Source organism: Carcharhinus amblyrhynchos, unplaced genomic scaffold (assembly GCF_965287045.1).
Source record: "Carcharhinus amblyrhynchos unplaced genomic scaffold, sCarAmb.v2.hapA scaffold_41, whole genome shotgun sequence".
Taxonomy (NCBI): Eukaryota; Metazoa; Chordata; class Chondrichthyes; order Carcharhiniformes; family Carcharhinidae; genus Carcharhinus; species Carcharhinus amblyrhynchos.
Genome location: NW_027649782.1, coordinates 2,390,288 through 2,415,826, shown reverse-complemented (window position 1 = coordinate 2,415,826; position 25,539 = coordinate 2,390,288). Strand labels below are relative to the sequence as shown.

Here is a 25,539-nt window from a genome sequence, read left to right as displayed (position 1 = left end):
TTTTCATTCTGACTGACCAGATAGCTTGATGTCTGATTTCATTGTTGTGATTGCAAGTGTAGGACTGAGAGGAGCCAGGAGCTAAAGTTAAGGCTCTGTACTATGTTGGATTTGTGTACCAGGTACAGCAACTCACTTTAACATGTAGGAAGGAGCTGTCACAGTGAAATGGGTTTTGATAGCTATTTTGCATTCTGCTTTTCTCTACAAACCTTTACCACAGCTTGACAGAATCAATGAGAAACATGAAACAGCAGAACAGAGTGTAGAAACTCCTCAGTTGTTCCAGCTTTGCTAACTGTATTGATCGAGCTGCTACATAATCTCACATGTTCATCCAGCAGTAAGGATACTCCAGTTGTAAGCAATAAAAGGACTAACTTCACGAAGTAAATCAAAAAAAAAGGTTTAATAAAGAAATTTCATTATACGACACTCAGGCGCTGCCCTGGGCCACAGGAGCTCCCCACAATCCCCATCTTTTTTTTTAGATCATAGATCAAAGAAGCCCACAGTGCAGAAAGAGGCCATTCGGCCCATCGAGCCTGTGCCGAACACAATCCCACCCAGGCCCTATGCCAATATCCCTACATATTATACCCACTAATCCCTCTAACCTACACATCCCTGGGCACTAAGGGGCAATTTCTTAGCATGGCCAATCAACCTAACCCGCACATCTTTGGACTGTGGGAGGAAATAAGAACATAAGAACATGAGAAATAGGAGCAGGAGTAGGCCATCTAGCCCTTCGAGCCTGCCCCACCATTCAATAAGATCATGGCTGATCTGAAGTGGGTCAGTTCCACTTTCCCGCCCTCTCCCCAAAAATCGGAGTACCCGGTTTTATTTAAACCGCCTGGTCAGCTGACCACCCCATCATATTGGTTACACTGTCTACCGGGTCAGCTCACAGCAAGTTGCCATTGGTTCCATTATAACCAATTCCAATGTTATCGTTGGTTACATGATAACATCACAGAGTCACTGGGGAAATGCAGGGTCAAATCTTACCAGCCTGCCTTGCCACAGGATTTGAAGGGTGGGCAGGGGGAAGGGGGTGTGTGGAAAGGATGGACCATGGAAAGTTCTGTTGAGTTCAGGCGGGACTTTCCTGTTTTGGGTGTCTCAATGGATGGGGTGTGTATAATGCAAGCTCCACCCATCGCAATCACCATCCTGTGTACAATATTTGACCTCTATGTGCATGTCACAAGTGTCCTCCTGAAGCAGGTGTGTGTGACATGTCATCCCCTTCACAAAATGCTACACAGGATGGTGGTGTCTGCAGCGCAAGTGTAAATAGGCTGGAAATAATATGGCGCCATCTTGGTTGGGAGCGTCAGAGTTACCTCACGGTAAGTATCACAGTGACTATATATTAAGATATTGCTCCGCCAGTTCTTCGATGATAAACCATTAGCGAACCCATCTGGTTCACTAATGTCCTTTAGAACATAGAACATTCCAGCGCAGTACAGGCCCTTCGGCCCTCGATGTTGTGCCGACCAGTGGAACCAATCTAATGACCCTCTAACCTAAACTATTCCAATCTTATCCATATGCCTATCCACTGACCATTCGAACGCCCTTAAAGTTGGCGAGTCCACAACTGCTGCAGGCAGGGCATTCCACGCCCTTACTACCCTCTGAGTAAAGAACCTACCTCTGACAACCGTCCTATAACTACCACCCCTCAATTTAAAGCTATGTTAGCCATCACCATCGGAGGGAAAAGGCTTCAGGGAAGGAAATCTGCTGTCCTTACCCGGTCTGGCCTACATTTGATTCCAGAGCCACAGCAATGTGGTCAACTCTCAACAGCCCTCCAAGAGTAACGAGGGATCAGGTGTAAATGCTGGTTGGCCAGCGATGCCATGTCCCAGAGTGGGTACATTAGCTCCGGCGTGCCATAGCTATATAGGATGTAGCACTATATGATCATGGCTAATGACCCAGAAACCCAAGGTAATGCTCTGGGGACCCAGTTTCAAATCCCACCATGTCTGATGGTGAAATAGGAATTCAATAAAAATCGGGAATTATAAAGCTTAATGATGATCATGGAACCATTGTCAATTGTCATAAAAACCCACCTGGTTCACTAGTGTCCTTTAGGGGTGGAAATTTGCCATCCTTACTTTGTTTGCTCTACATGAGACTCCACAGCCACAGCAATGTGACTGAAATGCCCCTCTGAAATGGTTTAGTTACCCACTCAGTCCCAGCGCAAGTAGGGATGGGCAACAAATGCTGGCCCAGCCAGTGATACCCAAATCTCTTGGATGAATGAGAAAAAAGTCTTTCACCCAAAGGCCAATAAATTGAACCCGGAACCCAGTCCCCTTCTAAGACGTACGAGGTAATGATCCAAATTACACAGCACAGGAGGAAATGTTTTACCTTCTCAAAATATTTGATCTCATATTCCAGAATGATGCCATTGGGCTGGTCTGGTTCTTGCCACATCAGAGTCACGCTGTTCTGACTGGTGTTTTCCTGTTTGACAACCAGGATCTGTGACGGGGCTGGAAACACAGAGATACGACAGGCATAAAACAGCTCAAATTAGCCTGCACATTGAAGAATTAGCAAATTGGAGCTACATATAATGGAGTAATCATTAGCCAGTTAGCCCGATATCCCAGCTACAGCAGAATAGAGGTTATATTACAGCGCGGATATTCCAGAGGGCTGGATTAATGATCCAGAGACATGAGATTTAATTCCACCATCGTAGCTGGGGGCTTTAAATTCCATGAATTAAATAAACCTAGAATGAAAAGTGAGTCTCAGTAACGGTGGCCATCGTACTGCAAGTTTATATATTCAAAGCCGTTTGCTTCACTGGTGTCCTTCAGGGAGGGAAATCTGCCGTCTTTACACAATATGTGACTCGAGGCCAACAGAAATGTGATTGACTCTGAACTACCCACTGAAATAGCCCAGAAAGACATGCTGTTGTTGCAAGGACAATTAGACTTTGGCAATAAATGCTGGCTTCGTTTGTGATGTTCATGTTCCTTGTCAAAAAAAATGGAAATACAACAGCAACTGAAAAGCCGCTATAATCTTGTCAAATTAAGCTTCCCCAACATATATTTACACTCAGTAATGATAACATGCTAACTTTCTGAAAAAAAAACATAATTTAATTTCACATTAACAGGGTACTTGGTGTAACCAGACCAAATAGCATACTGGTAACAGTACACTATTTGGTAACGGTATGGGCGTCACGGTAGCACAGTGGGTTAGCACTGCTGCTTCACAGCTCCAGGGACCTGGGTTCGATTCCCGGCTCGGGTCACCGTCTGTGTGGAGTTTGCACATTCTCCTCGTGTCTGCGTGGGTTTCCTCCGGGTGCTCCGGTTTCCTCCCACAGTCCAAAGATGTGCGGGTTAGGTTGGTTGGCCATGCTAAGAAATTGCCCCCTAGTGCCCTGGGATGCGTAGGTTAGAGGGATTAGTGGGTAAAATATGTAGGGATAGGGGGGGTAAGGCCTGGGTGGGATTGTGTTCAGTGCAGACTCGATGGGCCGAAGGCCCTCTTTCTGCATTGTAGGGTTTCTATGATTCTATGAACAGTGGCCAACTCTGGAGAGTCAAATGGCTCTAACCAAATAAGGCATCGTGGCAGAATGGTTAGCGCTGCTGCCTCATGGCACCAGGGTTTGACTCCAGCGCTGGATGGCTATGTGGAGTTTGTACATTCTCCCCATATCTGCACAGGTTTCCTCTGGGTGCTCCAGTTTCATCGCACAATCCAAAGATGTGCAGGTTAGGTGAATTGGCCATGCAAAATTGCTCCTTAGTGTCCTAAAATGCATAGGTTGGATGGATTAGCCATGGTAAATGCATGGGGTGGCAGAGATAAGGTGGAGGAGAGGGCCTGGGTAAGATACTCTGTGAGTGAGTGGGTGCAGATTGATGGGTCAAATAGCCTCCTTCAGCACTGTGGGACTCTATGGTACCCTTTTGGAGGGGTAATATACCCTTTTGGATATGGTTCCGGGGCAGGCACAGGTGTGATTTTAGAGATGTGTTCTTTGTGGGAGTTATAATGCCCACTGGAAGAAGTTGGGATTGTTGAAATTAGACATGAATGTGCATAAAAAGTACACAAACTCATTGGAATTAGCAAGCAGGGGCATTTTCAACAGAGTTGTCAAGACAATTGTCAAGAGTGAGGTCAAGGGTAGGTCTCAAAGCAGGGTGTCATGCTGTCAAGGAATTTAAATCACCTACCCTTTAAATATAACAAAAAAAAACTGGTTAAAAACCGGGTGTTACTTCACTCTGTCTCTTTACATAAATGTTTATGCTTTTGTAGGATGATTGATTTCATTATCACAGTGGTGCACCTATTAGTTCACAGTTTGACAGTTCCAATTGCTGACAAAGTGTTTAAAGTGAAACAATGAATGCACATGTTTGTTTTTGTAAGAGATCAAAGAAATTTAAAATGTTGTGAATTAGTTTTTTTAAAAATCTTTGGAAATGCTTTGTTTTGAAATATTGCATTCATCAATAGACATTTAAAAACATTATTTTAATCGCAGGATGGGTCCTGAGATTAAAATATGGTGGATACTGGCTGGTCTGGCATGGAGGGGATAAGTAAAAAGGGTGCTGGGTGGGGGGCATGAGTTTGCACATTGGCTGTAGAAGACTAAGGGGATGAGTGGGGGCATGCGTTGATATGGAGGGTATGTGGGGGCCATTTTTAAAAATGTATTCATTAGTCACAAGTAACATTAACGCTGCAATGAAGTTACTGTGAAATTCCCCCAGTCGCCAAACTCCGGTGTCTGTTCGGGTCAATGGATCTAACCAGTATGTCTTTCAGATTGCGGGAGGAAACTGGAACATCCAGAGAAAACCCACACAGACACGGGGAGAATGCGCAAACCTGCAGAGGGTCGGTGGGGAAATGAGGTGGCATTGATGGGCATGGGGGGTGGGTGGTGTGGGGGGGATGGTGAGAGAGGTGAGTGTGGCGACTAGGGGATTTTCACAGTAACTTCATTACAGTGTTAATGTAAGCCTACTCGCGAAAATAATAAATAAACTTTAAACGTAAAAAATGAAAACAGTGAATGGTGAGTGTATTCATTTCCTAAATTAATATTTCTCATCAGTATTTACTGTTGAGAGAAGCAGGGAACTTGGGGAAATAAATAATGATGTCTTGAGGAGTGCACATATTACAGAGAAGGAGGTACTGGAAGTCTTAAAGTGCATTAGGTTAGATAAATCCCTGGGACCTGATGAAATGTATCCCAGGATATTGTAGGAGGCTAGAGAGGAAATTGCCGAGCCCCAAGCAGAGATATTTGAACCATCGACAGCCTCAGGTGAGGTGCATGGAAATGGGAGGGTGGCAAATGTTCTGCCTGTTTTTTAAGAAGGGATGCAGGGAAACCCTGGGAATTATAGGCCAGTGAGCCTAACGTCTGTGGTGGGTTAGTTTGTGAGAAGGTATTCTGAGACGCATAGTCTACAGGCATTCAGAGAGACAAGGATTGATTAGGGACAATCAGCATGGCTTTGTGAGTGGAAAATCATGTCTCACAAATTGGATTGAGTTTCTTGAAGTTGTAACCAAGAAGGTAGATGAGGGCAGTGCAGTTGATGATGTCTACATGTACTTTAGCAAGGCCTTTGACAAGGTACCACATGGTGTGTTGTTGCATAAGGTTAAATCGATCGGGATCCAGGCAAGCTGGCCAATTGGATACAAAATTGACTTGATGATGGAAGGCAGGGTGTTTGTAGAGGATAATTTTTCAAACTGGAGGCCTGTGACCTGCGGTATGCTTCAGGGATCAGTGCTGTTTTTTGTCATTTATATTAATGATTTGGATGAGAACTTATGGAGCATGGGCGACACGGTAGCACAGTGGTTAGCACTGCTGCTTCACAGCTCCAGGGACCCAGGTTCGATTCCCGGCTCAGGTCACTGTCTGCGTGGAGTTTGCACATTCTCCTCGTGTCTGCGTGGGTTTCCTCCGGGTGCTCCGGTTTCCTCCCACAGGTTGAGTGGCCATGCTAAAATTGCCCCTTAGTGTCCTATGTGTAGGTTAGAGGGATTAGTGGGTAAAACATGCAGGGATATGGGTGTAGGGCCTGGGTGGGATTGTGGTCGGTGCAGACTCGAGGGGCCGAATGGCCTCTTTCTGCACTGTAGGGTTTCTATGATTTCTATAATTAGTAAGTTTGCAGATGGCACCAAGATTTGTGGCATAGTGGACAGTGAAAAAGGTTATCTAGGATTGCAACGGGACCTTGATCAAATGGGCCAGCGGGAAGATGAATGGCAGATGGAGTTTAATTTAAATAAATATGAGGTGAGTCATTTTGGTAGATTGAATTGGGGCACGACATACTCAGTTAATGGCAGGGCGTTGGGGAGAGTTACAGAACAAAGAGTTCTTTGAGTACAGGTGCATAGCTCCTTGAAAGTAGAGTCGCAGGTGGACTGAGTGGTGAAGAAAGCATTTGGCATGTTTGGTTTCATTGATCAGAACATTGAATACAAGAGTTGGGACGTCTTGTTGAAGTTGTACAAGACATTGGTAAGGCCACACTTGGAATACTGTGTGTACAGTTCTGATCACCCTATTATAGAAAGGATATTATTAAACTAGAAAGAGTGCATAAAAGATTTATTAGGATGCTACTGGGACTTGACGGTTTGAGTTAAAGGAGAGGCTAAATAGACTGGGACTTTTTCCCTGGAGCGTAGGAGGCCAAGGGGGTGATCTCTTAGAGGTCTGTAGAATAATGAGCTGCATGGATAAAATAGATATTCAACACCTTTTCCTGAAGGTAGGGGAATCTGAAACTAGAACATAGAAAAAAAACTAGAGGGCGTAGGTTTAAGTTGAGAGGGGAGAGATACGAGAGGCCAGAAGGACAATTTTTTCACGCAGAGGGTGGTGAGTGTTTGGAATAAACTACCTGAGGCAGTGCTAGAGACAATTTTGCCTTAATGCATTTCGATAGTTACATGGGTAAGATGGGTATCAAAGGATATTGGCCAATTGTGGGCGTTTGGGAATAGCTTAGCAGTAAAAACTGAGTGGCGTGGACAAGTTGGTCCGAAGGGCCTGTTTCCATGCTGTAAACATAAGAACATAAGAAATAGGAGCAGGAGTAGGCCATCTAGCCCCTCGAGCCTGCCCCACCATTCAATAAGATCATGGCTGATCTGAAGTGGATCAGTTCCACTTTCCCGCTTTCTCCCCATAACCCTTAATTCCCTTGCCTCCCAAAAACCTATCTACCCGTGACTTAAATATATTTAGCGAGGCAGCCTCCACCACTTCAACGGGCAGAGAATTCCAGAGATTCACCACCCTTTGAGTGAAGAAGTTCCTTCTCAACTCTGATCTAAACTGCCCCCCCCCCTTATCTTGAGGCTGTGCCCTCTAGTCCTGCTGTCCTCTCTAAGCGGGAAGAATCTCTCTACCTCTACCCTATCCATCCCCTTCATTATCTTATACGTCTCTATAAGATCCCCCCTCATCCTTCTAAACTCCAATGAGTACAAACCCAGTCTATTCAGCCTATCTTCATAGTTCAACCCCCTCATCTCCGGTATCAGCCTAGTGAACCTCCTCTGCACTCCCTCCAAGGCCAAACTATCCTTGCGCAAGTGCGGCGACCAAAACTGCACACAGTACTCCAGCTGCGGCCTCACCAGTGCTCTGTACAGTTGCAGCAATACCTCCCTGCTTTTATACTCAATCCCCCTCGCTATAAAGGCCAACATCCCATTCGCCTTCCTGACCACCTGCAGCACCTGCAGACTGGGTTTTTGCGACTCGTGCACAAGGACCCCCAGGTCCCTCTGCACCATAGCATGCTGCAGCTTTTCGCCCTTGAAATAGTAATCCCTCCTACTATTATTTCTGCCAAAGTGGATAACCTCACACTTGCTAATATTGTATTCCATCTGCCAGGTCCTCGCCCACTCGCTCAGCCTATCTAGATCCCTCTGCAGACTTTCCACACCCTCCTCACAATTTGCTTTTCCACTTATCTTTGTGTCATCAACAAATTTCGACACCCTACACTCAGCCCCTCCTCCAAATCATCTATATAAATGGTAAATAGCTGAGGCCCCAGCACCGACCCCTGGGGCACTCCACTAGTCACCAACCGCCAATCCGAATAGCACCCATTGATACCTACTCTCTGCCTCAACCCCTGAGACTTTGCCTAAATGAGGGCATTGAAATGTCTATAATCTTCCTTTTTAAAATAGGAAGCCCAGGCTTGTTACTATTGGGCCCCAGTGTGTTTCTCTGGCTCCCTGATAGGCTGATTGAGATTTGACTTTCCTACCTGCCTGGTTAGTGGTGACATTAAGTGAAATGAACTGCCGGGGCTCCAGGCTGAGATCAGAGACCCCATTCACCGCCTCGACCTTCAGGGTGTAGTTGGTGTGCGCCAGTAGGTTTACCACGCTGATCGCTGGCTCGGTCAGTCCCATCTGCTTTGGGCTGAATCGAATCCCATTGCCACAAGCTTCGCACTGGCTTGATGCCCATGCACACTTCCTGCAGATGACGTTGTATCGGACGTCACTCCTTCCTCCGTTACTGGAGGGCGGGCTCCACTCCATGGTCACCGAGGTTCCATTCACACTGGACAGGGCGTTTAGTGGAGCAGAGGGAGGTCCTGGGAAAGATCAAGGAGAGTTAGGTTACAACTGAAATGTCACCTAGTACTTAAAAAATAAAACATTTTGTCTTTTGGAAAATTGATGAGAATGAAACCTCATTAAGTTCCTTTGCTTATTTCAAATCATTTTTCCTCCAGTACAATGCGAAATATATCTCAGTGCAAACAGGTAAATTCAACAACTTGCCACTCTCTGCACTATTCCTCGGATTGCATTAATGTTCCTCACATCGCATCCAAGTTGCGACATTCAGAAATCACCTGAAATGTAATTAATCCTCAGAGAGGTGGATGATGATGTGTAAGAGCAGCAGGAAGACAAAGCCCTGGCCATTCACCCCAGCCCCCCCGGCAACTCATAGATTTATTATTGTCACACGTATTAATATACAGTGAAAAATATTGCTTCTTGCATGCTGTACAAAGCATACCATACATAAGGGAAGGAAAGAAGAGAGTGCAGAATGTAGTGTTACAGTCATAGCGAGGGTGTAGAGAAAGATCCGCTTAATGCAAGGTAGGTCTATTCAAAAATCTGACATGATGTGGAGATGGCGGTACTCTCCATTCACCTGATGAAGAGGGAAACCTCGAAAGCTTGTGAGTTTACTGTCAAATAAACCGGTTGGACTTAAACCTGGTGTTGTCAGACTTCTTACAAAAGTCTGACAACAGCAGGGAAGAAGCTGTTCTTGAGTTGGTCGGTACATGACCTCAGACTTTGTATCTTTTTCCCGACGGAAGAAGGTGGAAGAGAGTGTGTCCGGGGCACGTGGGGTCCTTAAATATGCTGGCTGCTTTCCGAGGCAGTGGAAATTGTAGACAGTGTCAACAGATGGTTTGCGTGACGGACTGGGCTTTTTTCATAACTGCCCATGTAGTTTCTTGCAGTCTAGGGCAGGGCAAAGCTGTGATACAACCAGAAAGAATGCTTTCTATGATGTACCTGTAAAAGTTGGCGAGAGTCATAGCGGACATGCCAAATTTCCTTAGTCTCCTGAGAAAGTCGAGGCGTTGGTGGGCTTTCTTAACTACAGGGTATGTCTGGAGGGACCAGATTAAATCCCCCCAGCAATCCTCTCAAATCCAACAGGATTGTGACTACTTCAATGGTCTGGAGAGACAGTGCACGTGATTTCCCCTATGCTCAGTTATCAATGAATGGCTGGGAATTATGAGAGTAAAAAAGAGGCTGAGGATATCATAGAATCCATACAGTGCAGGTTAATAGGTTGTTGCACACACTTAAATCTCACGGGATCCAGGATGAGGTAGCCAATTGGAAAAAACACTGTCTTAAATAGAATAGAACATTGAACATTATAGCGCAGTACAGGCCCTTCAGCCCCCGATGTTGCACTGACCTGAGAAACCAGTCTATAGCTCATTTAACCTACAGTATTCCAATATCATCCATATGTTTATCCAATGACCCATTAAATGCCCTTAAAGTTGGCGAATCCACTACTGTTGCAGGCAAGGCATTCCACGCCCTTACTACTCTCTGAGTAAAGAACCTACCTCTGATATTTGACTTATGTCTATCACCCCTCACTCAATTTAAAGCTATGTCCCCTTGTGTTAGCCATCACCATCCGAGGGAAAAGGCTCTCACTGTCCACCCTATCTAATAACCTTGACGACAAAAGTCAGAGGGTTCTTTTTCAAACTGGAGGCCTGTGACCAGCGGTGTGCCTCAGGGATCAGTGCTGGGTCCACGGTTATTTGTTATTTATATTAAAGACTTGATGAGAATTTTGGAGGCATGGTTAGTAAGTTTGCAGGTGACACCAAGATTGGTGGCATAGTGGACAGTGAAGAAAGTTATCTAGTATTGCAATGGGATCTTGATCAATTGGGCCAGTGGGCTGATGAATGGCAGATGGAGTTTAATTTAGATAAATTTTGGTCGATTGAACCAGGGCAGGACTTACTCAGTTAACGGTAGGGCACTGGGGACAGTTATAAGAACATAAGAACAAAAGAAATAGGAGCAGGAGTAGGCCATCTAGCCCCTCGAGCCTGCCCCGCCATTCAATAAGACCATGGCTGATCTGTCGTGTCTCAGTTCCACATTCCCGCCCTCTCCCCATAACCCTTAATCCCCTTGCCTATCAAAAACCTATCAACCCGCGTCTCAAAAATATTGAGGCAGCCTCCACCACTTCAACGGGCAGAGAATTCCAGAGATTCACCACCCTTTGAGTGAAGAAGTTCCTCCTCAACTCCGTTCTAAACCGCCCCCCCCTTTATCTTGAGGCTGTGCCCCCTAGTCCTACTGTCCTTTCTGAGCGGGAAGAGCCTCTCCACCTCTATCCTATCCATCCCATTCAACATCTTATACGTCTCAATGAGATCTCCCCTCATTCTTCTAAACTCTAACGAGTACAAGCCTAGTTTATTCAGCCTCTCCTCATAGTTCAACCCCCTCAACTTCGGAATCAGCCGAGTAAACCTCCTCTGCACTCCCTCCAAGGCCAAAATATCCTTGCGTAAGTGCGGCGACCAAAACTGCACACAGTACTCCAGCTGCAGCCTCACCAGTGCCCTATACAGCTGCAGCAAGACCTCCCTACTTTTATATTCAATCCCCCTCGCTATGAAGGCCAGCATCCCATTCGCCTTCCTGACCACCTGCTGCACCTGCAGGCTGGGTTTTTGCGACTCATGCACAAGGACCCCGAGGTCCCTCTGCACCGTCGCCTGCTGCAGTTTTTCGCCACGTAAGTAATAGTCCTTCCTACCATTATTCCTACCAAAGTGGACAACCTCACACTTGCCAACATTAAATTCCATTTGCCAGTTCCTGGCCCATTCGCCCAGCCTATCTAGATCCTTCTGCAGACTCTCCACATCCTCCGCACAATTTGCCGTTCCACCAATCTTGGTGTCATCAGCAAATTTCGACACCATACACTCGGTTCCCTCCTCCAGATCATCTATATAAATGGTAAATAGCTGAGGCCCCAGCACCGTCCCCTGGGGCACTCCACTAGTCACCAACCGCCAATCCGAATAGCACCCATTGACCCCCACTCAATGGGTGCTATTAGGATTATAGAACAAAGAGATCTAAGGGTACATGAGCTCTTTGAAAGTGGAGTCACAGGTGGACAGAGTGGTGAAGAAGGCATTTGGCATGCTGAATTTAATTGGTCAGAACATTGAATACAGGAGTTGGGACGTCCTGTTGAAGTTGTACAAGACATTGGTAAGGCCACACTTGGAATACTGTATACCGTTCTGGTCACCCTATTATAGAAAGAATAATATTAAACTAGAAAGAGTGCTATTAAGATTTACTAGGATCCTCCCAAGACTTGATGGTTTGAGTTTTATGGAGAGATTGGATAGACTGGGACTTTTTTCCCTGGAGCATAGGAGGCTGGGGGGGTGATCTTATGGAGGTTGATAAAATAACGAGGAGCATAGATGAGGCAGATAGTCAACATCTTTTCCCAAAGGTAGGGGAGTGTGAAACTAGATGGCACTAGAAGGTGAGAGGGGAGATACACAAAAGGGTTCAGAGGGGCAATGTCTTCACACAGGGTGAGGGTCTGGAACAAGCTGCTAGGAGTGGGTAAAATTATGTCTTTTAAAAAGCATTTAGGTGATTACATGGGTAAGATTGGTATCGAGGAATATGGGCCAAACACAGGCAATTGGGACTAGCTTAATGGTAAAAACTTGGTGGCATGGACAATTTGGGTTGAAAAGCCTGTTTCCATGCTGTAAACCTCTATGAGTGCAGAAGAAGGCCATTCAGCCCATTGAGTCTGCATTGATAACAATCCCACCCAGGCCTTGTCCCAGTTACCCTACGTATTTACACCATTAATCCCCCTGACACCAAGGGTCAATTTTAGCATGGCCAATCCACCTAACCTGCACATCTTTGGACTGTGAAAGGAAACCGGGGTACCCAGAAGAAACTCACACAGACAGGAGGGAGAATGTGCAAACTCCACACAGACAGTAACCCGGGTGACACGGTAGCACAGTGGGTTAGCACTGCCGCTTCGCAGCTCCAGGGTCCTGGGATCGATTCCCGGCTCGGGTCACTGTCTGTGCGGAGTTTGCACATTCTCCTCGTGTCTGCGTGGGTTTCCTCCGGGTGCTCCAGTTTCCTCCCACAGTCCAAAGATGTGCGGGTTAGGTCGATTGGCCGTGCTAAGAAATTGCCCCTTAGTGTCCAGGGATGCGTAGGTTAGAGGGATTAGTGGGTATAATATGTAGGGATATGGGGGTAGGGCTTGGGTGGGATTGTGTTCGGTGCAGACTCGATGGGCCAAAGGGCCTCTTTCTGCACTGTAGGGTTCTATGAGTCAACCCGAGGCTGGAATTGAACCCGGGTCCCTCGCAGCGTGAGACAGCAGTGCTAACCATTGTGACACTGTACCAGCCCATATGAGGCTGTGATCGAGCAAAAGACATTGTTACAGTGTTGTCCGATCAAACTCACTGACTGGGCAATGGTATGAAGACAGTGACGGCTGGAGTTGTATGCATTAATTTTGGTTTCAAACACATTCCACACTCGTACAAGTCATGGTATTTCAGAAATGAATTAATATCAATATTTACCATCATTCTGAGTGGAACTTTGTAATCAAAGAACCATAAATTTCTTCAGTAAGCTGTGAGGTCAATCAAAGCATTGTGCCTACATCGGTTCCTTGATCCTTGCCTCAAGGCTGCAATCTTCCACTTTCATCGCAGTTTTGAACTCTGCCATGAATTTATCAGACACTCCACAATCTAAAGGAGCTTCTGGAATTGTGTTCCTGCAGTTGTGAATATCGCAGTTTCTCTCACAGGTCAAAAGACTGTGCTGGGTAGGTGCATTGGCCATGCTAAATTCTCCCTCAGTGTACCCGAACAGGCGCCGGAGTGTGGCGACTAGGGGATTTTCGCAATAACATCATTGCAGTGTTAATGTAAGCCAATTTGTGAAAACAAATAAAATAGTAATATTCCAGAATATCTCCATTCATTGAAAGAGATGTAAAGCTGGAAACAATCGACCAGTTAGAGTAACATCTGTCATTAGAAAAATGCTGCAAATCATTATTGAGGAGCAGCAGAACATTTACGTATTAAGAGTCAACATAGTTATATAAAAACAGAAGCAAGTTTTGAAAAATTTATGTAAATTCTTTGTGGGCATAATGTGTAGGCTAGATAAAAGGAAAGCAGTAGATGTGGTATATTTAGATTTCCAAATCTTTTGATGAAAAAGAATTAAACTAAATCAAACAAACTGGGGACAAATTAAAGGGACAGCCCCTTAAAGGGATACTACCTTAAACAAAAACAAAGTACCAATGAAACTTAAAGCATCAAATCAAAATGGGATTAAAGGCATCAATTACGCACTCCAGTCTCTGCCATGCATGAGAGATTTCGATAGTGCCCTCAGACACTCCATGCTCCCTCTCCAGCGGCACCCAGCCACAAATATAGCCGTAGAGGAGAAATCATAGAACCATAGAACCCTACAGTGCAGAAAGAGGCCCTTCGGCCCATCGAGTCTGCACCAAACACAATCCCACCCAGGCCCTACCCCCATATCATACCCACTAATCCCTCTAACCTACGCATCCCTGGATGCTAAGGGGCAATTTCTTAGCATGGCCAATCGACCTAACCCGCACATCTTTGGACTGTGGGAGGAAACCCACGCAGACACGAGGAGAATGTGCAGACTCCACACAGACAGTGACCCGAGCCGGGAATCGAACCCGGGACCCTGGAGCTGGGAAGCAGCAGTGCTAACCCACTGTGCTACCGTGCTGCCCAGGGACAGACAGTCGGGTCGGATGACCCCTCGGTCGCCCGCTGCCTGGCCCTGTTAATGGCAAGTTTGGCCAAGCCAAAGGCATTCGATTATTCGATCTAATTATTCAATTATTCCAGCGGGTCAGTCTGTGCAAGGTGACGCTCCCCTCTCCATACCCTGCTGCTGGAGTTCCTTTGCGCTGAAAGTCAGCATTTCAACTGTGACCGGTTATCCTGGGAGTAAAACATATACAACAATCACCCGCTCACCTTACCATTCCTACACCAACTGCACAAAGCGCGCCTGTTATTCATTTTCATTTCCAAATCTGAAATGCCATTCACCACATCTGGCATGGGACTAACATATTGGACAATGCAACATTCGGACAATCACTTATCAAAGTTGAGGCACAGATCCTTTCCACGTGGCTTAATTTTCATAGCTGGTATGCAACAGCACCCATTAAATACTGGTCTGATTAGGATCTATGAGTTACTTTTGAGTTTATTTATTACTAACACAAGTAGGCTTACATTAACACTGTAATGAAGTTACTGTGAAAATCCCCCAGTTGCCACACTCCGGTGCCTGTTCGGGTACACCAAGGGACAATTTAGCACAGCCAATGCATCTAACCGGCACAGCTTCCAAACTGTGGGAGGAAACTGGAGCACCCAGAGGAAACCCACGCAGGCACGGGGAGAACATGCAAAATCCACACAGACAGTCACCCAAACCAGGAATCGAATGTGGGTCCTTGGCGTTGTGAGTTGGATAAATGGACTCAACAAATAGAGTGATTTGCATGCGATCTTTATGAGTCTGATTTTACATTTAGTAGGTCAAAGGGGTTACCATGTGTCGCTCTGCAATAATTATTAATCAGAGATGATCCAAAGAATGATGTGGTTCAATAAAGTATTCAGTGGCAGTCCAGCATGCAGTGGAGTAACGGCTCGGTTGTAATACAGCAATTTAAAACGATGTCACCATTAGACCCTCCCTCTCGGACAGTTCATGAGATTGACTAACTGCATGTAGCAGTGTCAGCATTGGTCAGATTTCAGAGAACATGAGACACTAATGGCAGGAAAGTGGGCCATTTATCGAAACGGAAAATATTGTAGATGCTGGAGGTCTGAAAGGAAAATAGAAAATGCTGGAAGTACTCAGTTGGTCAACATTGTGGAGAGAGCAGTGGAGTTAATAGGCTGGATTTTACATTCCTTCTGTGGCACAAAGGTTGGAAGGGCGCTCATATAATACAGCGTGCTATTTTATGAGTTGGTGGTAAATCTCTCCGCTTGCTTGGATGAGTGCATTTCTAATAACGCTAAGGATGCTCGATACCATCCAAGAGAATGTCTAATCCACCACCTTAAACATTCACTCCATCCACTATTAATGCACATGCAGCAGTGTGTTTAGTCTACAAGCTGCACTGCACAGGTCCAACAAACCTGTTGGACTTTAACCTCATGTTGTGAGACTTCTTACTGTGCTTACCTCTCCCCACCAAGCCTCTGAAAACCAACCTCCTCATGCCATGACATGCCATCCCACTGGTTCTGCCAGCCCGGCATATCCAAACACCCTCCCCAACACCTCCCGGTTAACTTCAATGCCGAGCTCCATCATTACTTCTTAGCAACGGCCTGCAGTCCCAGCAGTGGCCACAGACCGACGGTGGCGCTGATGAGCCGTGGGGGCTGCCGGCCAATCAGATTGGTTATCAGCATTCGGCATGGCTATTAGTGGTCATGTAAGTGCCTCATCTTACATCCCACTCCTGTTTACGCCATGGCAGGGGGGTAGGCCATGCCAAACAGTAGCCTCACAGCTTTAACTGGCAGGGGTGGCATGATGGCACTTGTTAGCTGCCTCAGAGTGCCAGGGACCCAGGTTCGATTCCCAGCTTGGGTAACTGTGCGGAGTTTGCACATTCTCCCCGTGTCTGTGTGGGTTTCCTCCGGGTGCTCTGGTTTCAAAGAACAAAAAACAATACAGCACAGGAACAGGCCCTTCGGCCCTCCAAGCCTGCACTGATCATGTGTTCCTAACTAGACCATCCCTTTGTATCCCTTTATTCTCAGTCTGTTCATCTGGCTATCTAAATAAGTCTTAAATGATCCTAGTGTGTCTGCCTTAGCCACCTTGCTTGGTAGTGCATTCCAGGCCCCCACCACCCTCTGTGTAAAATACATCCCCCACACATCATATTGAACTTTGCCCCCCTTACCTTGAACTTGTGACCCCTTGTGTTTGTCATTTCTGACCTGGGAAAAAGCTTCCAACCGTTCACCCTATCTATGCCCTTCATAATTTTACAAATTTCTATTAGGTCGATCCTCAACCTCCGTCTTTCCAGGGAGAACAACCCTGGTTTACTCAATCTCACCTCGTAGCTAATACCCTCCAAACCAGGCAACATCCTGGTAAACCTTTTCTGCACTCTCTCCAAAGCCTCCACGTCCTTCCGGTAGTGTGGTGACCAGAACTGGACTCACTATTCCAGATGTGGCCTAATCAACGTTCTATACAACTGCAACATCATATGCCAACTTTTATACTCTGTGCCCCATCCAATAAAGGCAAGCATGCCATATGCCTTCTTCACCACCTTTTCCACCTGTGCTGCCACCTTTAAGGATCTGTGAACTTGGACACCCAGATCCCTCTGTATGTCTATACTCCTAATGGTTCTCCCGTTTATTGTACAGCTCCCCCCCTGCATTAGATCTACCAAAACGCATCACTTCACATTTATCTGGATTAAATTCCATCTGCCATTTCTCTGCCCAATTTTCCAGCCTATATCCTGCTGTAATCTCTGACAATGTTCATCACTATCCGCAACTCCAGCAATCGTTGTGTCGTCCACAAACTTACTGATCACACCAGCTATATCTTCTTCCAAATCATTTATATATATCACAAACAGCAGAGATCCCAGTACACAGCCCTGCGGAACACCACTAGTCACAGACCTCCAGCCGGAAAAAGACCCCTCCACTATTACCCTCTGTCTTCAATGGCTAAGCTAGTTCTGTATCCATCTCGCTCGTTCATCTTTGATCCCATGAGATTTAACCTTTCGCACCAGCCTGCCATGAGGGACCTTGTCAAATGCTTTACTAAAATCCATATAGACGACATCCACGGCCCTCTCCTCATCAATAATTTTTGTCACCTCCTCAAAAAACGCAACCAAATTTGTGAGGCATGATCTCCCTCATACAAAACCATGCTGTCTATCGCTGACGAGAATATTTAGTTCTAAATGTGTATAGATCCTATCTCTAAGAATCTTCTCCAACAATTTCCCTACCACGGACGTCAAGCTCACCGGCCTATAATTACCCGGGTTATCCTTGCTACCTTTCTTAAATAACAGGACCACATTTGCTATCCTCCAATCCTCTGGGACCTCACCTGTGTCCAGTGAAGAAACAAAGATTTCTGTTAGAGGCCCAGCAATTTCATCTCTTGTCTCCCTCAGTAATCTAGGACAGATGCCATCTGGCTCTGGGGATTTGTCTACCTTAATGCTTTCTAACACCTCCTCCCTTGTAACTGCGATTTGTCCTAACAGGTCTACACATCCCTCCGAGACACCACCAATCAACGTGTCCCTCTCCTTTGTGAATACTGATACAAAGTATTCATTTAGGATCTCACCTACTTCCTTGGGTTTGAAGCATAATTCCCTTCCTTTGTCCCTGAGAGGTCCGACTCTTTCTCTGACAGCCCTCTTGTATAAAACGTATGTATAAAACGCCTTGGGATTCTCCTTAATCCTGTCTGCCAAGGACATTTCATGACCCCTTTTTGTCCTTCTAACTCCCTGTTTGAGTTCTTTTCTACTCTCTCTGTATTCCTCCATTGCTTCATCTGTTTTTAGCTGCCTGGACCTTATGTATGCCTCTTTTCTCTTTTCGATTAGACCCACAATTTCCCTGGTTGTGCTCGGCTCTCAAATCCTACCTTTCCTGTCCTTCCTTTTTACAGGCACATGCCTGTCCTGCAGCCCTATCAACTGCTCCTTAAAAGACTCTCACATGCCAGATGTGGATTTACCCTTGAACAGCCTCCAAATCCTGCCAAATCCGGCTGTAGTTAGTTAATTCAGCACCTTACTCATAGGACAACACTCATCCTTTTCCATGACTAAAGTTTACAGAGTTGTTCTCTGTTCGCCACATGTTCCCCCACTGAAAGTTTGATGACCTGACTGGGCTCATTCCCAGTCTAGATCCAGTATAGCTCCCCCTCGAGTTTCCTCCCACAGTCCATAAGATGTGCAGGTTAGGTTGATTTGGCCAAGCTAAATTGCCCCTTAGTATTAAGGGGTAAATATGTGGGGCTACAGGGATAGGACCTGAATGGGATTGTGGTCAGTGCAGACTTGATGGGCCAAAGGGCCTCCTTCTGCACTGTAGGAATTCTAGGATTCTATGATTTACTGCAGGGGTTGGTGTCAGGCAATGGGGTGGGACCTCATTTTTAAGATCCCATTGTTGGCACCTCCCCAAAGTCATACCCTCTCTTTAACACTCCCCCTAGCCTCTCAAACCCCAACACTCACTCACCCAAAGGAGGCTGCCAGTCAGGCTTTGCCAACCCTCGACTTACTAATGGTCTTTGTTCGAACGTGCCGCTCTTGGGGCAACAGGGCTAGCAGCCAAGACAGGAAATGCTCTGCAGATGTTAATGTAGGTTTCACACTCAATCAATTAACACCTCGCTCATGGTAAACTGGCTGTGGTGGGCCGGTTTGCTGGTGGGCAGACTCCCAACCAGCTTCTCAACCAGGAGAGGAAAATTCAGTTACAGATTCTAATGGAAGGGCACAGTCTGAAACACTGGACTGGGTTATAGATTGCTGAGGGGATGGGCGAGGAGGGGGGGCATTTTCGGGTCAACCAGAGGGCTGACTATACTAGACCTGGCATTCTGCAGCGAGATAGGGTTCATTGATAACCTCGCAGTAAAGGCACCCCTAGGGCGATGATCCTAATATGTTGCATTTTACATTCAGATGGAGAGACAAAACAGCAAGAACTTTAAAGTTAAATAAGGGGCAATCATGAGGATGAGCGTTTGCACGTGTTAGTGTGTGTGTGCGTGTACTCAGTCCAGCACTAACCCTATAGCACAGAAACAGCTCAACTTAAGCAAAGTGGGAGCCAAGTTCTGGAACCATGTAGTAAGCATTTCTCTTCAGATCTATAACATGATCTTTAATCAAAACTGCCTTTTTCTTCTCCAGTATTCCTGAATACTTAATGCGCAAGGATATGAAGGAGCTATTTCTGACCTTGTTAGAGTAATGTTTCTGTTAATGCAACCTCATCATAATCCTATGTGACAACTTGTTATGCATTAATTCCACTATGGCTATCAATGTCTGTACAATTAAATATCTCCTTCAACTGTGCTGATATTTTCCTCATTCTGATCCCTGCAATTTTTAGAATATTTCCAATTTGACTGATGCTTAAATTTTCTATCCTCTGATCTCATTGCCGTTCCTACCAGTTATTTTCTGATTGCCTGAACTGGTCAAATCAGATTACATTCTCCCCGACAGTGCTGGTTAACATCTCCATGCGAACATTAGTCCTGGTTCCCAATTCTTTACCCCAGAGCCCCAGGAACTGAAAACCTTCCATTCTATGAACAAAGAGCAAAGGAAATTACAGCACAATAACAGGTCCTTCGGCCCTCCAAGCCTGCACTGACCATGCTGCCTGACTTAACTAAAACCTTTCCGGGACCCTCTATTCCCATCTCATTCGTGTAATTGTCAAGACGCCCTTTAAAAGTCACTACCGTATCCGCTTCCACTACCTCCCCTGGCAACGCGTTCCAGGCACCCACCACTCTCTGTGTAAAAAATCTGCCTCGTACATCTCTTTTAAATCTTGCCCTTGGCACCATAAACCTATGCCCCCTAGTAATTGACTCTTCCACCCTGGGAAAACGCTGTGTTACCTCTCCAGCCACACATTTACCCACACTATCTCCCTGATTCACTATGTACCAGTACATGGCACTAGAGTAATCCTGAGGTCATTTTCTTTGAAGCTTAAAAGTTTTATTTTACTGGTAGGTTTACATTAACACTGCAATGAAGTTACTGTGAAAATCCCCAAGTCGCCACACTCTGGCGCCTGTTTGGGTACACCAATGGAACTTTAGCACGTCCAATGCACCTTAGCCTTTATAAGAGGTTAATATATATAAGAGGTTATCGAGAGGTATAGGTAGGGTGGATTCTCGGAGGCTATTTCCCAGGCCTGAAATGGTCGCTACGAGAGGACACAGGTTTAAGGTGCTGGGGGGCAGGTACAGAGGAGATGTCAGGGGTAAGTTTTTCACTCAGAGGGTGGTGAGTGAATGGAATCGGCTGCTGTTGGTGGTGGTGGAGGCGAACTCGTTGGGGTCGTTTAAGAGACTTCTGGATGAGTACTTGGGATTTAATGGGATTGGGAGTTATAGATAGGCCTGCTAGGTAGCTAATTTGTCCCTAAGTTAGTCTCCCCTCAATCTGGTTTCCAATGTGGAGTGCCATAACCGTAGACAAGGGTCATGGGTGGAAGAGGGGACTCACAATGTTAAAATGGCGGTGTGGGCTCGTTGGGCTGAAGGGCCTGTTTCCCGTGCTGTGTTGTTCTTTGTAGGGATATGATTGGCGCAACTTGTGGGCCAAAGGGCCTGTTTGTGCTGTAGTGCTCTATATTCTATGTTAACCAGCACATCTTTTGGACTGTGGGAAGGAACTGGAGCACCTGGACGAAACCCACACAGGCACAGGGAGAAGGTGCAGACCCCACATAGACAGTCGAATCAAAGCCAGGAATCGAACCTGAGTCCCTGGTGCCGTGAGCAACGCTAACCACTGTGCCACCGTGCTGTGAGACCCCATTTAATCTTTTTTCCTTATTTCTGTCTTGAGATTTACCTCGAGTACCTCAATTCTTATTCTATCTGTGTCATGAGTTCCAACAGGGCTAACGTAATGACTTCTGGCTGACATAACATATATCATTATCAATGTTAATAATAACATATTTATCAGGCACCTTAATGCATGAAACTTTTCAATATAATTCATCAAACAAATGACATTTTTATGTAATGGTATTTTTTGATCTATAGGGAATTAATCTTGCTTAATGTGGATGAAAGTCTTAATTCTGGAATTATTTTGGGCAGCTTTCTCTCTACATTCGTAAAGTGATGGTAGTAACTGAAGCACTATCGAGGTGTGATATTACTGTGTTCCTGACGGTCTAAATACATTCCTGGCAGTCCACCCGCGTTCCTGACAGTCCGATTGGATTCCTGACAATTTCTGTGTCTTACAGACAGCCAGATTGCACTCCTGTCAGTTGTGTTGAGTTCTTGCCTCAGAGACTGCGTTTCGAGCAGTTGGACTGTGTCCCTGTCAGGGTGATCCTTGCTCTGAATGGGGATGGTTTACAGGCCGATGTTTTTTGAAAATACCTGACGTACTATCTCCAACACAAAAGCTTCATCAAGATCCTCAAAAATTTGCGGGAAAAGGTTTCAATTATTCGTGGTTCTAGTTGGCTTTTGAAAAGCTGATTGGAAGATCCAGCTTTTAAAACTTATTGTGCACCCCATTTTGAATGTTCCCTCTATTTATTTAATATTCTAGCAGAGTGCAAAGATTGGCCATTTACTCACAGGCCTCTGCTAAGCCGTACCATAGAATCAGCTTAACCCTACAGGAGGTCATTGAGCCAGTCAAACCCGCACCAACAACAATCCCACCCAGGCCCTATCCCCATAACCCCACACATTTAGAACATAGACTACAGCACAAACAGGCCCTTCGGCCCACAAGTTGCGCTGATCATATCCATACCTATCAGGCCTATCTATAACTCTCAATCCCATTAAATCCCATGTACTCATCCAGAAGTCTTTTAAAAGACCCCAGCAAGATCGCCTCCACCACCGCTGACGGAAGCTGATTCCACTCACTCACCACCCTCTGAGTGAAAAACTTACCCCTAGCATCTCCTCTGTACCTGCTCCCCAGCACCTTAAACCTGTGTCCTCTCGTAGCGACCATTTCAGCCCTGGGAAATAGCCTCTGAGAATCCACCCTATCTATTCCTCTCAACATCTTATAAACCTCTATCAGGTCGCCCCTCAACCTTCGTCTCTCCAGGGAGAAGAGACCGAGCTCCCTCAACCTATCCTCATAAGGCATGCCTCCCAATCCAGGCAACATCCTTGTAAATCTCCTCTGCACCCTCTCAATAGCTTCCACATCCTTCTTGTAGTGAGGCGATAACCCTACTAATCCCCCTGACACTAAGGGGCAATTTAGCACAGCTAATCAACCTAACCCGCACATCTTTGGACTGCGGGAGGAAACCCATGCAGACACGGGGAGAATGTGCAAATGCCACACAGACTGTGCTGAGGCAGCTATCGGTCAGGATCCAAATTCTGCGGCCTCACCCGTGGCTGGAAGTCTCCACCGCGAATGGCTGAGTGCCAAATTTTCCGTTCTCGCTGGCAGCGGTCGCGGGATTCACAGAATTTGAACCTGAGCGATGCCACCATCCCATCTGCCTTTTACACCGCTAGGATTTTTCCCAGCGGACCAGCTGGCATTGGGGGGGCTGAACGGGCTGGTGTGATCAAAGGCAGCTGTCTGTACGGTGGCGTATTAACTCCTGTCAGACGTCTCACTAACACCAGAGTGTCTCACTCTCCTCCTCTTGTTCTGTCATGTCACTATCGCATTGCTGCTTCTGTCTGAATGAAGACGCAGTCTGTGACTGATCAGATAATAAATGGTTATTATATTGCAATTTGATTAGTTATGAATGCAAAGGGTGGGCGAGAATAGAACGGACAGGTCCATTCCAAATTGGGCTGTAATATGCATGAAATAGTTGGAGAAATGCCAATGAGTTTATGGTAAGTAGATGCTAGTCTGACACTCAAGAAAAGCAACTTGAATGGACTTATGTTAATAAGAGGAAAAATCCTGTCAGTTCGAGTTGACTGATTTCTCATTATTCTCCAGCCAGCCCAGGCCTGACTCAATTCGGAAGCTCAGGTAACCCTCTTCACAAGAAGAACTCTTTGAAAGCTGTGCATAATCGCATTTCCTTCAAGTGAGAAAGTACTGTTCGAAAGTTACGCAAGGAATTAAAGAAGGCTTTGGCGGTGAACTTGCTGATGAGTGGGCCGTGGAGAATGGGCACTGGTGAAACAGTTTGGTTACTCTGAATTCAATCGAGGTGGAAATTGGCTGGATCACAAGGTTGGTACAGTGAAGAAGGTAGCCAATTGGGCCATCACGTCTGGTCCAGATGGAAGGGAGAGAGCAATTTACCATTGGCTATTTTTTAACAGTCGTACACCGAACTTTAATGATAGAATAGCATTGCAATGAAATGTGTACACAGTGTTTACATCTATAATATATTCAATATATTTATTAGCAGTATACATTGTTAAGCTTTGTCTCAGGTACCCTGGGCTTCCTGGACCATATATTGGTGCTTGATAGGACTGGACTGCAGAGAAATCTGTCTCTTCGGAACAACAATTTGACTTTAGTCCCATATCCTATCTGGTTTACATTTAACTACCTCCCTGAAGTGGCCTAGCAAACGTTTCAGTTGTACAAGAATGCTACAAAGAATTGCAACACCAACATTTAAGGGAAGTGGCATAGCACTATTGTCACTGGCCTAGTAATCGGAGACGCAGAGAAAGATCCGGGGACCCAGGTTCAAATCCCACCATGGCAGACGGTGAAATTTGAATTCAAAGAAAGTCTGGAATTAAAATTCTAATGATGACCATGAAACAGTTACTGTAAAACCCATTTGACTCACTAATGTCCTTTAGGGAAGGAAATCTGCTGTCCTTGCCTACATGTGACTTTCAAAGGCCCACTGAAATGGATGGGCAGTTAAGGATGGGCACCACATTCTGTTGTAAGAAAATATAATTGAGCGGGACAGAGTAATGGAGTTTGGAAGTTCGACAGATACCCTGATGTCATCTAGAATACAAAATCCTAAAGATGTGCAGGTTAGGTGGATTGGCCATGTTAAATTGACCCTAGTGTCGGGGGATTAGCAGGGTAAGTGTGTGGGGTTACGGGAATAGGGCCTGGGTGGGATGTGGTCAGGACAGACTCATTGGGCCAAATGGCCTTCTTCTGTACTGTAGGGATTCTCCAATTCTATGAAAAACAGGGATGTACTGCTAAGGCTTTATCAGGCTCTGGTCAGACCAAATTTGGAATATTGTGAGCAATTTTGGATCCTGTATCCGAGGAAGGATACGGTGGCCTTGGAGAGGGTCCAGAGGAGGGTTGCAAGAATGGTCCCAGGACTGAAAGGCTTGATGTACGGGGAGCGTCTGAGGACTCTGGGTCTGTACTTGATGGAGTTTAGAAGGATGAAGGGGGATCTCATTGAAACTTACAGAATAATAAAAGGCCTGGATAGAATAGATGTGGGGAAGATGTTTCCATTACCAGGAAAGACTAGGGTGCGAGGGCACAGCCTCAGAATAAAGAAATTCTTCCTCAATTAGAATCCAAATGAGGAAATTTTTTTTCCAGCCAGGGTGGTGAGCCTCTGGAATTAATTGCTACAGAAGGCTGTGGAAGCCAGGTCATAGTTAAGACAGAGGTTCTTGATTGGTAAGGGGATCAAAGGTTACAGGGAAAAAGCGGGAGGATGGGGTTGAGAAATTTATCAGCCATGATTGACAGGGTACTCCAGTTTCCTCCCACAGTCCGAAAGTTGTGCTGGTTAGGTTCATTGGCCTTGCTAAATTCTCCCTTAGTGTACCCAAACAGGCACCAGAGTGTGGCAACTAGGGGATTTTCATAGTAACTTTATTGCAGTGTTAATGTAAGCCTACTCGTGATACTAATAAAATAAGCTATAAACAGAATGGTGCAGCAAACTCGATGGGCCCAATGGTCAAATTCTGCTGCTATATCTTATGGCAATTTAATTCCATGGCATTGGAGTGCGTTTTATGCTTTGATGG

At 45.8% G+C, this 25,539-nt stretch overlaps 1 protein-coding gene across 1 annotated transcript in view; it reads right to left on the bottom strand.

Moving 5' to 3' along the window:
• Positions 1-25,539, bottom strand: part of epha8 (eph receptor A8) — a 570,939-nt gene that overhangs the window by 160,237 nt on the left and 385,163 nt on the right. Inside the window, exons 5-6 of the mRNA XM_080181519.1 lie at positions 8,352-8,687; positions 2,404-2,528 (exon numbers count right to left, since the gene is read on the bottom strand). Of these exons, the coding sequence (XP_080037645.1) occupies positions 2,404-2,528; positions 8,352-8,687 (461 nt within the window). The remainder of the gene's footprint in view (positions 1-2,403; positions 2,529-8,351; positions 8,688-25,539) is intronic.